Raw genomic sequence first — 15958 nt, forward strand, 5'->3', positions numbered from 1 at the left:
TACGTATGTAATATGGTGTCATTTTTAAAAATTTGAATTTAAAATTTAAAAATTGTGCAAGCAGAGACATTCCATCTTCCATCAAAAGGTTGTGAAGCAGAATCTTTCTTGAAGTCTCAACGGTATTATTTCAGTTTTGATTGAGTCCATCGGGTGTCTTCGGATTCGAGGCTATCTGACGCTATCTGACGCTGAATCTGACGCTCAATATGACGCTAGCTGAATCTGAATCTGACGCCAACTTTATACTCGTCCGTGTCACCCTTATAGACCATTGAACATTTGGGCGTTTTCGATGATGTTTGTTTTGTTAATTCAAGTGTCTGTTGTGAAAATTTGGGTCAGTGGAGAGAGGGCATACAATAGAAAGGACCACATACAACTCTAGCTTGTTAAAGTTGATGTTAGAAATTCAGTTTAAATTTTGTACAACTTTGTAGTATTCTTTGTCTCGAAAAATAACTACTTTATTCTGACGTCACGAGGAACAGACGTCCTGTCATCAACGGGTAAATATATTTGGTCTCTTTATTGAAGAAAACAGCATCTTTGGCATCTTTACGAAACAGCTATAATTAGGGACTGCGTACGAACGATAAAATTCTGGTATCACTGTCTATAGTGTTGATGGGAGCACAGGCCTGTCCACGTGAAGCAAGGTGGACGGCGTACTATAAAATATCGACTTTATTCACTAAGCGTGGAATCCACAGTAACAACAGCACACCCAGTCTGTTAGGGTGAGGTTTTTTTTTTTTTTGTTTCTCATCTCCAATGGAATAGTCAGGCGGGTCGGGCGGGCGAAATAAAAAAAAAAGGGGGGCAAGAAAAAAAAATGTATTTTTTCAGTTCTATTCTCTGTCCTTTCTGTCCTGTTAGTCTCTATACAACTTCATTTATCTTCTCCTTATTGAATTCCTTGTTACAAGTCTCTTGCCTTCATTTTAGCAAGGTTGACAAGTCTGTAGAACAACTTTGTAAGAAGATGATTAAATACTTATCATCCTGATGGGTGTATATCTGTAGCCATGAACTATTGTGTGATTTTATCAGGAGTACTAATACATCGTCCTATTAATCAAAGTGGCATTGCCATCGCTAACAATGTTTTCAAGTTATCCAATTTGAACTTTAGTATGAAACTTTTTGAAACACTTACGTGATTGTCATCAGTGTGCTAGATGAATTTTCATTTATATAAACCATTACTTCTATGAAACATTTTTCTTCAGTGTGAACTTGTGGGTGAGAGGGGGGGGGGGTTAGACGGCGGTGTTCTGCCAAGGTTTCCAACAAGTGGGGACACAGGCCCCTTGGTTCCAAAAAGTGGTGTCATTTGACAGGGAGTGGGGTCAATTATTATTGTCTATGAAATATTCATATAAATTATCTCAGACCACTATAGAGATACTGTGGTCTGAGATATTCCATTACGTATAGACTATTACCTAACTACATAAAAAAATTCCATTCATAATAAGTTCCCAGTAAGTTATTTTTTGAAAATTGTGTACTACACATTACACCTTAGAAAAAGAAGGCAATTAAGATTATGTAATTTTAAGTTATATATATATATATATATATATATATATATATATATATATATATATATATATATATATATATATATATATATATGATATATTGTTTAGAAAGATTGGACAGCCAGGTAGTCACAATTTTTAATCTGAATATCAATGAATAGCAGTGCTAAAATTTATAATTCCTTTTTTTCAGACAAGGACAATGAACAACTTCAAAATAAGTCACAGTGAACATATGATTGAATAAAAACTTTGAGAAATCCTAAACTTGTAACCACTTGTTTCATTTTTAAAATTGTTAGTACACTGCTGTGTTTATCATTCCCTCTTCAAATTCATGACATTTTGAAGAAAAAAAATCCCTGACTTTAAAAAGTAACAAATGTGAACGAAAAACTTACAAATAATAGTCAAACAAACTTTAAAATAATTTATTTTTTATTAATTAACCGTTACTGGCTGTGTATCATGATTTGGTCCTGCTATATGACAGCATAGTTACGTACCGTAAACTTGCAATGATACGGAAAGCTGACATTTGGTGTCCTTGAAACTCAGAACTTGAATCTTTAACTAAAACTATCAACAAAGTCAAAGTTGGGATGCTCTGTAAATATTACATTAATTTTTTTCTGATTTGCACAACAAGTTCGTTCTTCATGTCTGACCGGGCGCGCATACATCGGCCGTCTATAGTGGCCATGCCAGTGATTACGCATTGATTCAGTGCCCAACATTCACATGTGTCACTAGCACTGTCAACATCATGCAACACGATCCCCTAACACAGCTTTTTCGGAATCAAAATACACATGTACTCATTTAATTTAACCCATCAACAAATGAAAATCACAACCTGTCCCATAAATTTGGTTCACGAAGGCTTCTGAGCTGTGGCATGGCAGATAGATGTTCCGATAGCAAGTTCAGTGTTTCGCACACGTCAGTGATTAGGTCAGAGGTCACGACAGTGACAGTAGAAAAACATGTGACGAGAGACGTCCATTTCGACTTTTCATCTAATCCCTCTAATGTTTTAATTTGTAGATTAAGTTTATCAAAGTTGATCTTTTTGTGGCATTTTTTATGTTAACAATAGAACTGCGCGTTGTCACTGTATCTTATATGATGTCAACAAAACTGTCCCTTACGCAGTCAGTATACTTCTTGTGGGATTCACGTCGAGTCAGAGCCTGGCCTGGTCCGGCCGTGGACTTAGATAATTTTGATGTCTGCCGTAAAATGAATGCGCCAAAGCGACGCAAGGTGGGAAAATTATTGCTTCATTTTTAATTTTAGGGGGCCAATGTCGCAAGGTCGTGGCCTCGGCAGAACTGGCCTAAGACGCCATGGGGAACCTTACAATTTTGCTGTGCTCAGGGGTCGGTCGGAAATAAAAAAACTTTTTTTTTTCTGATGTCGGAGCTGCAAATTAGGGTCGGTCGGGAGATGAGAAACAGAAAAATAAAAAGGGCCGCCCTTAGCAGTATTCCAGGCTTCATATACTCGGAAAGCTCACTAACTTGAGAAACATAAACTTCGTTGACGACAAGAGTACAATCATGTTAATAGAGTAACGGCACCTTTCAACCAAGTCACGTAGGGTTTGAAGGAGTTGGCGTTGAATCAAAAGACAACAGACTAAAAATTTCTCCTCGCTATGGCACGAAAGGCTAATTTGACACTGGGGAAATAAAATTCGATGCATGAATTCAGGTATTCAAGTTTGTTTTACACTGTGTCTTGGCTAAGACAACTACAGAGAATAGTCGTCTGAGGCCTTGGTGAGACTCCATACACGGAGTTTTTTTTATAGAGAATATACACTACAGTGTTTGTACGCTCTTTAGTGCGGGTGCCCTTAAGACATGGGCAGTTTTTAAAGTCTCTTTAAGTTTTGAAAACTGCACTGTGTCGCCTGATGGAGGGTATATGGAAGGTGTGTTTATGGTGTAAAGGGGAGCTTAACTTAAATCGCCGCCATTATCAATCTGACCCATGCAATCCTCGTAATAGTTCACCTCGATCTTTAGCGTGCCGTGGTATCCCAGAGAGACGTTACAATGTTTTGTGTGTTCAAGCTAACTGTACATAGGAATGTCAGGCGATGATGACACTTGTGTGCACTTTAACCCTAACTGTTAAACTCAACACAATGTGAATACAGCATGCCGTTGTTAGTGTCAAACTCAATGCTAGCAACCCAAACATGGCGGCAGCCTGACACTAGTGATATACTGGAATGTATATCGGTAAATCGCCTGTTTTATCGGCCGAAAATGACTCTAAACGAGACTGGTTGAGCGTACAACCACTTCAATTCTAAGTGCTTATCACCATTGCTATGGACAACAAACAGTATTTACATAGTGTTTGTAATAACATCAATGTGTTGAATGTCTCACCTGTTTAAAATGATCCATATGGGTGAACCAGACAACCTAATTATTTCACCCAGTCAAATCATTATTGCGCTGTAATTCTAAATAATTTTGCTATAATCTCGAACTGTTAAAAAAATTATTACATTTTGCTCCAAAATGGATCCAAAGTATTGATAAAATTTTATGCACGATAATAAAATGTTAGATTAAAAAGGAGGGAACGAAAAGTATTGAATATGTTGTCAATTGATATAAGGTGACAAATGTGTCCTTTGTGCACGGATACGCCTTTTAGTATTAAATGGACTTGACGACGGCAGTTTGAAACTCGGACACACTCGATGTAAGGATAGGTATATCACATTTAGATAGCCGTCATAATTTAATCCGATCTGAACGCCCTGACAACCGTTAAACCATATATAGATATTCTCGGGTGGTTTCCCGTGTAGCTCATTACGCCTTCATTACCACCGCTGATATGGCAATTCGGATCGATTTGACGTTCATAAAATTTGACTCTTTTGTATACTGTGACAACAAATCGATCGAGTCTATGTTAGCTGATCTAAGCAATGTAACTAATATATATAGTTCATTACATTGGAATATGTAATACGATATCACAATATTGAATATTTCACGCTTGCCCTAGATTTTTTTTTTATAATGTTCAATTTTTAATTGTTTTTGGACCGTTGTCAAAAAAACAACATTTCGGTGCCACGTCCTTCTGAACACGGCTATGGTTAATTTGATAAAATAGATTAAACATGGCGGTGTTACCACGCTGTCTACAAAAATTACAATAACTCTAATTAAACAACGGTCTGTTGTTCTAGATTCAAACAAAATATTGTCACACTCGTGTGTTTTCCGTTCTAGCAATCTTTTTTATGTAACGGTGGTGATATGCACACTTAGGAACTACGATTGTGGAGATTGCGTATTATTAAAACACCTCTTGGGTGCTTTGGCTTTGCTGGGTTGAGAAGGTGATTTGGGAGATCGCTCATTAGTAGTAGCCACGTCAAAGAGAGTGAAGGCCGGCAAAGCCACGCAACACGTCATTTAGTATTTATGTTATTCAGTAACAATAAAATTGTTATAAAAGACAGTGACGGTACATGCATGATTGGTGATCACCACCTTCAAGTTGGATTCACAATATACATGTACAATGTAGTAGTAGTAGTATTGTTTGGGAGACAATTTGCATGTAACATCCCATGACACGGAGAGCTGCATAATCCTCTAGGGACGATCTAAAACCTTTCAAATCTGGCATTTAAGAACTATACACATAAGATATACAGGTGCAGATTAATTTACTTGTATTTCCATGGCAACGTCAACTTTTAATCTCAATACACTCACCGATTGTGTTATTGCTGTACGATCGTCGGTACCTTTACTACCCAATTTCCCCCGGGTTCGTAGGAAAGGGGGCCTTCCCAGATTTGGACATGTTCTTGTGTAATCTGGTCGAGCTGGAAGGGGTGCTCCAGGAAGTCGCCATTCCTCCGGTTCGCAAGGGCATTCTCCTCTCGCCATTCGTTCCTTTGCACGCCGAATAGCTTTCTGGAAATTCGTATCCAAAACATCAGATTTATATAATTCCGGTTTGCCTGTATCTTGTAGACTGACTATGGTTGGCAACCTATGGAGTAACAGATCGTCGCCACTCTTCAAGTCTTCAGTGCCGACATCTACATTTTCAATCGGCGCTGAAGTCTTGGCAGTCGCGACCCTGACCACAGGTTTTTCCGTGTCATACGGTACGGACGTGTTTATAAGTGGCAACGCCATGTTGCCCGGCTTAGAGTTGAACACTCGTCAAATACAGGCCTCGTCTCTAACTTATGCTCGTGTAATCTCCATATCTACTCCTCAGTCAAGGCAACAACATGCAACACTCTGGTCACGGCGTTGCATCGTACTAGTACTACTACAGTGAAATTACAAGACGAGGCTGAACGAGAGACAACTTTCCACTCGCATGTCAGTCACTGTAAATCCGTAAATGTTGATGTCCTAATGAATGGACGGAATAACAAACCACGACTGGTGTCTTCACTACGATACCACGGATAAAGAAATTAGACACTTTACAGAAGAAATAGCCAGCAAAGACTCAAGACCTTTGTAGACTCATCTACGATCAATAGGGTGGGTGGTGTTTATCTAAGGCTCGGAACATCCCATTAGGTCATGTAGGTAATGACGCATATCCTACAACGGAGGGGCACAAATAAATTACACTGCGTTTATTCCTGTTATTGCGGAAACGTGTAATAAAGTAAATATAATGAAATTTTCGAACCGTGTGATGAATTCCAATTGCGTGTTACTAATTCTACGCATTGCAGATCAAATACCCGTTGGCATATTCAATGCCAGGGCCCGGAAGCACGAATAGATAATACTACACAGCAAGTACTAGCTTTTGTTTGGCTTCGTCGTCCACATGTGTATTTACGAACGCCTTCAGCACCACTAGAACGTCTCGTCTTTCTTCATTCTTCCAATATCTGACATTTTGAGTACCTCGCAAATAATGGAGTACAACTATTTTACAGACTGGAACGTCTAAAGTGTATTGTCTGATTTGTACTTCTTTACTCAGACCTTCTGACAGTCTGCTAAAATTAGAAACTTGACACGGGTATTGTTATACCGGCACCTCCTTACACACACTATTGCTAATTACTACGTATTGTTAGATTCATTTGTGATAACACTATTGAGTGACGTCATTGCTTACGTCATAGTGACCACTGTCCTGGTTGTCCTGTCGTAATTACAAAATTGTATTACAAAATCCTAAAGAGTATAAGAAAGGTGTTTGAAGGTAATAAACACGACATTATTGCTCAACATGATTCGGGCATTTCCTTGACTTACCGAGGATGGAGGAAGACAATTTGCCTTTTCCAAATTTTAGTGTTAGCAACCTATAAACTGACGACAAGTCAAGAAAAGCAGAACCACCCGATACGTTTGCTGTAAATTATTCGCCATCATAATCACGTGACTTAAGTTCAAGTTCAAATTTGGCTTTACATAATTTCCTCACTTGAAGCGACAGAATTTTACAACAGAATGAAAAAAAAACGAATAAGTAAATACGTGAATGAAATCAAATGAATGAATGAATGAATAAATGAATAAATATATAAATAAATAAATGAAACTTTAAAACCAAACAGATTATGTTATCTATTAATAAACATGCCCACGGTCTGAATACCACGTATTACCTCAGAGGTATTACTAATCGATTCGAGAAAAAGTCCTCAGGCTAAATGAATGACGTCCACGAAACAAATGTTTTGATTGTTCTTGTGCGCACTAAGAAGGAAGTGGGGTCTAATCAATATTCATTTCACTGCGACAACTTCTCAAAACTGTCAATCATACGGTAAATTGGCCATGATGTCACGACCATGTCGAAAACAATCATATCGCGACTTCCTGTCGGAAATCCTAGTACAAAGCGACAGCCCCGATTTTCCAGAGGCATCCTAGTGAATCGATATCATTTTTCCGAGTCCGCAACTTTGAGCATCTACTATCACGCAAGTATATCCAGTCCAGACTACTGAGGTGATCGATCACATGACACGGACTTCAGTATACATCTCCAGAGCAGCCAGGAAACAGAAGTACCACTGCAATACAATCCTTGCTCTCCAGGCAAGTTTCAGTTACCCTGAGGTTATGAAGTCAAACCAAAGTAAAAGTGGTGACCTCTTCTCCTACGTAGTCTATAATTGGTTGACCTTTCGATCCAAAATTAAACAAGGAGGTTGCTGAATTACAGATGCAAAATTGCTGTGTATGTATCACAGATCTTGTTTGTGCATGTACCGTGGTCCCTAAAGCTATTTCTGTTATCGTGACTCCATAAAATAACTCAACTTTCACGAAAGCTATTCATTACATGCAAGACTCTAACCACACAGCCATGTAATTGAGGAAATAACACATGGGTGATGCTAGCTTCATTATATCATGATTAGTTCAATTTCCCCTTTTAAAACTTCGAATGTTATAAGGGGAACGATACTCGAGGAAATAAAGTGTCCTCGTAAATTTATGGTTCTGGAGCGTCATTTCATGACTTCACATCACACAAATTTCGCAAGAAACACCAAATTGAAACTTGTTTCCACCTCTATTTTCACGGTTCTATTACTGTTGCATTGTTGTTGCCTCATAAGGTTTTAGTATGTATGAATATGCATTAGATGAACAATGAATATTCACGACTCCTATAAATGCTTATTACTTTCAAAGTTATGAATATGTATAGTTCATCTAATACATATTGAAATCTGCTAATACCCAGAGTTGAAAGCGTTTCAATTTAGTGTTTCTTGGCAATCGAGCAAAATTTATGTGACTTGAAATCATGAAATGATTCTTCAGAACTCAAAGTACATAAAAACGTGAAGTGTATGGTGAAATAATGTTAACGTTGATAGTCACATTCAAGGGTGTATGTAAAGAGAATACCAATTTTAATTGTAAGACCAATAATGGAATATATATACTGGGTTCAATGTACATACATTGAGTTTGAATTCATACTGAAATAAAATGCCGCCATTTTTATCAACAACTACTTATGTGCGAAAGGAGAAACAAGAAACTGAATGCGAATATCATGGCGGGTTAGTATGGCAATCATGATCAACAGTATTTTCAAATCTACCGCAAGGGGGCGCTAAAACACAAACTACGTGTTTATTCTATGGCCCCAGTCTTTGGCGCTCATGAAGTATATAGACAGCGGCCCGCAACAATCCGATTAAGGAATGTGGTTAGATTTTCTTCCTTTACGCTGTTTGTTTCCTTCGTGTATCGTCATGTGTTTTAGAGCTGATCAATTCTCAGAAAGAAGAACTATAAAATGAGCAATAATGTGCGAAGATAATAGAGATAAATAAAGGATCGTATAGCTCAGTTCATCATATGTTAATCAGATTGGGATCGTATTAGAGTAGTAGACGAATACATTAGAATATTCACAGTCCAAACAAATTAGTGAAAAACTCAACTTATTTAGACTGTGGACTATGTTTAAGGATAGATCTGTCCATCATTGTCTTTTCTGAAATAGAGGGCGCTGTTCGTGTTGCGTGTCGTGATTGGCTATCCATTATGTAAAATTTATCCTTTACAGGTGAATACTGTGGGCTTTATTTGTTTCACCTAATACTCCTAAAACATTGAACACTCTCTACAATATGCAGAACAATCAGAAGTTGCTTTAATATCATCCTAAAATACCCACACAAAAAATCATTTCAAAAGAAGGCATACTTTTATCATTCAATTAACTTATGTTTATCTTTTTACTTATCTTTTATCTGCAAAACTACATCAATTTCCATTGTAAAGTTTGCATTTATATGTGTTATTATTATTGTTATTATTATCATCACATTTGCATGCTAATTCTTTGTGTTTTCTTTGTGCATTCACAGTGCTCTGGTCACACTTTAGCTCTGGTGACATTTCAATTTCAGTAATGCAGTGACACTCCAATTTCAGTGCTCTGGTCACACTTCAGTTTCAATACTCTGGTCACACTTCAATTTCAGTACCGTGGTGACACTTGGATTTCAGTACCTTGGTGACACTTGGATTTCAGTATTGTGGTTACACTTCAATTTCAGTACTGTGGTGACACATCAATTTCAGTACCATGGTGACACTTCAATTTCAGTACTGCAGTGACACTTCAATTTCAATGTGGTAACACTTCAACTTCTGTATCATGGTGACACTTCAATTTCAGTACTGCGGTGACACTTCAATTTAAATTCTGTGCTGACTCTTCAATTTCAGTACTGTATTCACACTTTGGCTTCAAAACACTGGTCCTCTACTTTAATTTCTTGCTCTGAAAAACAAATAAAAAAGGAGAAATTCATGAATTTCACCTTGTAACTAGACACATCAGAACATCAATATGGACAGATTGTATCCCCTTTAATACAGCATTGAAATTCAGGACTGCATGCACATCTGAAATTCAGGACTGTGTGAATGTCTGAATTTAGTCCAGCAGCACTGAATTTTCAGTGCTGTAGCAGCACTTGGTTGCCAAAGTCCTGCTGCAAGACTATGGCAGGAATGTGTGCATGACTGAAAATGTTCATAAGAACGTGGTGTGAGTGTGTTGTGGCAGAGCAATGCTACCCTGTAGTCAGTATGACTTACATGTTTCTGTATACAATCTTTGAATACTTCAAACTCCTTAAGACAGTCATTTTTCTTCAAATTCTCCTTCGTACTAACACACTGGGCATACACAGCTCCCTTGAATAAAGAAAACATGTATGTTATCAAAGAAATAAACAGACTACTGCATCTCTCTCTGTCTCTGTCTCTCTCTATGTATGTATGTATGTATGTATGTATGTATGTATGTATGCATGCATGCATGCATGCATGCATGCATGCATGTATGTATGTATGTATGTATGTATGTATGTATGTATGTATGTATGTATGTATGTATGTATGTATGTATGTATGTATGTATGTATGTATGTATGTATGTATGTATGTATGTATGTATGTACGTACGTATGTATGTATACTGGTATATGCAAATCTTGACAGATAAACAGGACAGATAAAAAACCTGAATCACCCCTGTTCTACCAAATATTTTCTCTCTCATTTGTTCAGTACGACTTGTTTCTGCCATTTTATGCTTAGGATCACATTTTAGTAATAACTATACACTTTCAAAGTGCAAATGCACACATTGCTGTACATAAATCCTAGGGTGGTAAGAGTCAGACATACAGAGATATTTTAACGTTCTATTGTCAACTTGTAGATGGAGGGGGGGGGGGCTTAGAATAAAGTACTTTAAAATCCACAGTTAAAGACCATGTCATGAAGGAATCTAACTCTGGAAATATACGCTTCGAGGTTTCCGACACATCTTCATCCCACTGGAGTTATCGAAGCGCATATATCCAGAGCCTCTTGCAGGAATCGTTACATCATGTCATGAACGTTGTGTCATCAAAATTCATCTTACCTCCTTTGAACATTCTGATACAATCTTGGGAAATGCTGCTAGCTTCCTACGAGCTACTTGCCAACTATTACGACCGGACATTTTGTTAGAGTAATTTCATTAACTTCATACAGAACGTTTCGACATCATCCATTCACCACGCTTCTTTCGATTCAAGTCTGGTGTTCACGTTATATGGTTGACTATGACGTCATTTGAGTCCGCATCTGAACAAAAACTGCGACTGCTAATTATATTACTCCTTCGCTATTCTTCAACAACTGGTATGTCTGCATTTAGCCCTGGAACGATACCTGTCAACTTCGAGATATCAAGCGAACGGTGTAGTGTAGTGCTTTGCCAATGCCAGCTGATTTACGCTTCCGGATTGCATTTGTATCTGGTTGAGGGCGCCCTAGTTATGCAATACGCTTTTGATAAATTTGTGATTGATTTTACTGATAGAGGGCGATCTTATACATGATGTACAAATGTACGAGTTGACGAATGAGAAAGTTGAAAAGATTTAACACTATAGGATTAAAACTGCGTCTGATCTATATGGCGACTTCCAATTTATTAGTGTTCTTGCGAATTGCAAACAGCTTATCCATACATTCATCCATCCATCTATCCATCCATCCATCTATCCATCCATCCATCCATCCATCCATCCATCCATCCATCCAAAAAGCTACCAGAACGCGTACGAAAGATGGTACTCATTTCGACCCTACCGAACATCGCCAGTTTTTCCCAAGTGCTCGGGTCCCCCCCCCCCACATCTAGTCCCCGTAATAGGTCACCTGGGCATTGCACAAGTGAAGACGATATCTCAATTTTAATCAATCAATCAATCAATCAATCAATCAATCAATCAATCAATCAATCAATCAATCAATCAATCAATCAATCAATCAATCAATCAATCAATCAATCAATCAATCAATCAATTCACCCATCTATTGAAAACGATATGGTTTAGTTTTAAGGACAGTTTCGCATTAAACAAGTAACGTATTTTAACTCAGTTACATAACCTTTTGAGGATAATATTTTCATTAATTAACTGTCGATGTGAATGGTGGTGGCCCTTGCGGTAGACGTCACAAGCCTTTCGCTAAGATAAAGAGGATATGCACGAAACACCATGACGATGGGGAGAATTTCTTTGTGTGAATTCAACACCTGCAACGATCATTATTGAGGTGACTATGTGCAATAAACACTTTAGAAAATGGTGTGCCAATGAAGACCACGCTAGTGTGTTACTTTTAACCTTGCAGAGTGTGTATGAACCATTTTGACCTTGTTCTTCAAACCACTTCAAATGCACTTAATGTGATTTTATTAGTTCCAATCACACCAAACTGATTGATTAAATGAATGGCCTCTGAATGTTGATTACTCAACAAGCTATTCTCAACTCGGTGTGACTATTTGTGCTTATGGTTCACAGCTTGTAAATTGTTCCGTCTGTCTGTCTGTCTGTCTGTCTGTCTGTCTGTCTGTCTGTCTGTCTGTCTGTCTGTCTGTTTGTCTGCCTGCCTGTCTGCCTACCCGTTCGCCCGCCCCTGCCAGACGCATCCATCCATCTATCTATCCATCCATCCATCCATCCATCCATCCATCCATCCATCCACCCAACCACCCACCCATTCATCCATATTTATCTATCTATCTATCTATCTATCTATCTATCTATCTATCTATCTATCTATCTATCTATCTATCTATCTATCTATCTATCTATCTATCTATCTATCTATCTATCTATCTATCTGTCTGTCTATATATATATATATATATATATATATATATATATATATATATATATATATATATATTGCATATGTGAGTGTCTGTCCATTTCAAATACTAATCCGGTTTGAATGGGATAGATTTGGCACATCCTGTTTCTATACCACCATGACAATGGATTGTCATACAAATCTAACCACGGTGAATGTGTGATGAAAACGCCACTGAATGCAAGTAGGTACCAAATGTACTGAACAATAAAAGGTCAGGGACCTTTGGGTGTTGATCATCTTCAAGTTGTTTCATATCAGTAATCGTACCACAATGGTTTCATACCACAAGGTAGCTATCGTAAACAGATAAATTCATCTTATATACAAAAAATGTTGCTCTTAAGTACCTGCTAAATGTTTGCACTGTGACTCATACAGTCTTCAGAATAAGGTTATACATTCAAAGTGTACTGTGCAAAGTTTAGAACTTTCGAATAACGTTTCGAAGGTACAAACTGAATACGAATGTTGAATACAAGAAAATTATGGAGTTCGACCTGAATTCGATTTTGAGCCATTACTGTCAGCAATCTTCGTGTTTCAGTGATGATTACGTCACTATGTGACCTCATTAGAAAGCTGAGGCCATTCGTCACCCATTAAAGACATCAATTAGATCGATGTTTCACTTTTGATGATGAAGACAACGCACTTCCCTGGGATGTATACCTTATTTACCTTACAGTCAAATAATACTAATTCCATCTTCACTTCATATAAGTGAAGCTATCTCTTCATCAACATTTTCTTCAACTATTCAGTCCCATCGAATCACATTTTATCGTGAAGGAACTTTACTTCACAAGCAATTATTCATCGTCGACAGCCAAATGATAGTTCGTTATACTGATCAGAATGGTTCTTCTTGATCTAAAAATACGACTGTCAATATTTGATCAAACTGTGTTGGAATTCAAGGGAGAACCGTAAATAAAATTTGCATGTTCTCGAGGAACCTGTTAAAACCCTTTAAGTTTTGTAAGTTAATGAAAAAGAAATAATCATTTTCCTCCGTATACATGATGTAATAAACAAAGGTATGTATGTATGTATGTATGTATGTATGTATGTATGTATGTATGTATGTATGTATGTATGTATGTATGTATGTATGTATGTATGTATGTATGTATGTGTGTGTATGTGTGTGTGTGTCTGTCTGTCTGTCTGTCTGTCTGTCTGTCTGTCTGTCTGTCTGTATGTCTGTCTGTGTGTGCCTGCGTGCGCGCGTGTGTGTATGTATGTATGTATGTATGTCTAGCTATAGCTGTTTGTATATGTGTGTGTAATATACACATGATATATACACACATGTATACATACATAAATTTATATATATACGATACGTACGTGCAGGTGTGTGTGCGCACGCGCGCGCTCGCACATACATGTATGACGAACACTTCACTAATGTTCAGAAAATTTTCGGTGTTTTGTAACCGATCCTTGTGATGACACAATCACATTCCATTACTAGTGTTACCACAAACCTGCTGCCAACACAGAATGAATCGAATTAATTACTTGGTCATAAAAAAGTACGATTTATCACCATTAGTCTACAGAAAAAGAAAAGTGTGCAACACTAAAAAGTAAACCTGTGGTAATCATAAGACTTCTACATGTACCACAGTTGATAACTTTTCTGTGCTGTAGGGTTATTTGATATGTAATACTCGTGTACTATGTAATTCTATATTTTTAAAACAAATACAAATATTAGTTTTAATAATAATACAGCCATCTTTAAATAATCTTTTTACTCTGATGGTTTACTCTTACATAGAACAACGATTGACGACACACGACAATATACCATGTATAAGTTATCACCTTAGAACAGAATGTATGGATTTATACTCCGGTTGTTCTACGTCACGACAACACGTGTCTTGCGTCATTGTTTCTGCGGTGCTCGAAATGTGAGTCAAAACGTTCTAAATCGTCATTGTTTTCCCCTTAATTTGCATAAACCCATTTCCTTGGTTGAACGAAGAATAGCCTTAGGAATAATAACTTGAATAATGTGTCATCAAGACGTCATTTACATACCATTCCTAAATACCCATCTTGAGATACTGTATACCAATACAAATGATTAAGTTTACTTAGAACACTACAAATATATTTTCATATTATATTCAGCAAATCCAAGCAATTCATAAACAATTTAGAAACCAATGATCTAAGTTGAAAGAGACGCATAAATAACGACGAGTCACCCATTGCGTCATTGAAGCGGTGTGGAGAATTGGTTGCTTACGATGACTAAACGGTTATAGACTAAATTGGTGTTTTGGCCGAGTTCCCACCCGAGGTCTCAATACCCTAGTTTCAATCCATCATAATAAAATAGACAACGTTGTTTAGGACCTTAGCTTCTCTTAACACATGCTAATTCTATATAACGATGACAGTTTGTCAAATTTCTGAGCGATTACCGTACTCAAAGGCTATTATCAGGCTATATTGTTGTAGGCGTGTTTGTCGTTTTACCTCGGATCGTCGAAGGGTGTTGGTATGATTACGCTCAATTGGCCGGACAGTAATCGTAGTAAGACCGTGAGATGGCCTTTTCAGAGTGTAGAATGGCTTTGATGTTATGTTTGTGTAGCGTGTCCTTCATGTTAACACAAATCAATGTGTATGACATTGATCTTCTATATATACAGAGACCATGAAATTGTCTAATTAGAGAGTCTTGACATTCTGATCCTGAAATTTAGCCTAAGGAAAACGGATATACATTTACGAAATGTTCCCTTGACAAATTCAATTTTGTACAAAAGCTATTTATAAATAGACCAACCTCTTTGTATGGTTCATAAGCTGAGAAGATTGAGGCGCGTTACCCAGGCTATTTTTCTTGAGAGGAACGGAACTCGATACCGTCTGAGTGGTCAGAAACTATACATATTCGTTTATGGAAAGAATTTAAAGAAATATAAAGAACGCTAAACTCTTTTGTTTCCTTCTCTACGAAATCTAGAAAGTAATAGCGTTGGGCGTCCAAAGAATGTGATCCATTTGCTGCGGACAATTGAACCTAATTTATGGTCAACGAAAGAAATTTAAAATAAATGCGAAGTGGATTTGTGGGGCAGGGCAGAGAAAGTGGTTAATGACTGGCGTCCCACCGGACGGAATAAAACAAAACAAAACACATTA

At 37.4% G+C, this 15958-nt stretch overlaps 2 protein-coding genes across 5 annotated transcripts in view; both read right to left on the reverse strand.

Annotated features, from left to right (window-relative positions):
• LOC144444494 (uncharacterized) overlaps positions 1-6071 on the reverse strand; it is a 48979-nt gene extending 42908 nt beyond the window's left edge. For 3 of the 4 annotated variants that reach the window (XM_078133928.1, XM_078133927.1, XM_078133926.1), the window contains exon 1: positions 5309-6071. In XM_078133928.1, the coding sequence (XP_077990054.1) occupies positions 5309-5740 (432 nt within the window). In that variant the 5' untranslated portion in view covers positions 5741-6071. The remainder of the gene's footprint in view (positions 1-5308) is intronic. The other variant, XM_078133929.1, reaches the window with a different exon arrangement.
• A 3124-nt stretch (positions 6072-9195) lies between these two features.
• LOC144444789 (NADH dehydrogenase [ubiquinone] 1 alpha subcomplex assembly factor 8-like) lies at positions 9196-11350 on the reverse strand. The gene is made up of 3 exons (XM_078134327.1): positions 10998-11350; positions 10163-10261; positions 9196-9842 (listed from the first exon to the last, which is right to left on the reverse strand). The coding sequence occupies exons 1-3, from the start codon at positions 11076-11078 to the stop codon at positions 9825-9827; spliced, it is 198 nt and encodes a 65-aa protein (XP_077990453.1). The 5' UTR covers positions 11079-11350; the 3' UTR covers positions 9196-9824.
• Positions 11351-15958: the final 4608 nt, after the last annotated feature.

Source organism: Glandiceps talaboti, chromosome 13, assembly GCF_964340395.1.
Source record: "Glandiceps talaboti chromosome 13, keGlaTala1.1, whole genome shotgun sequence".
Taxonomy (NCBI): Eukaryota; Metazoa; Hemichordata; class Enteropneusta; family Spengelidae; genus Glandiceps; species Glandiceps talaboti.

Bases quoted from the DNA above. Each gene is read 5' to 3' on its own strand.
- LOC144444789 (XM_078134327.1), bottom strand. From the start codon at position 11,078: ATGTCCGGTCGTAATAGTTGGCAAGTAGCTCGTAGGAAGCTAGCAGCA. The intron at 10,262-10,997 runs GTAAGATGAATT...TCTTTATTCAAG, and splicing joins TATCAGAATGTTCAAAGGAG to GGAGCTGTGTATGCCCAGTG.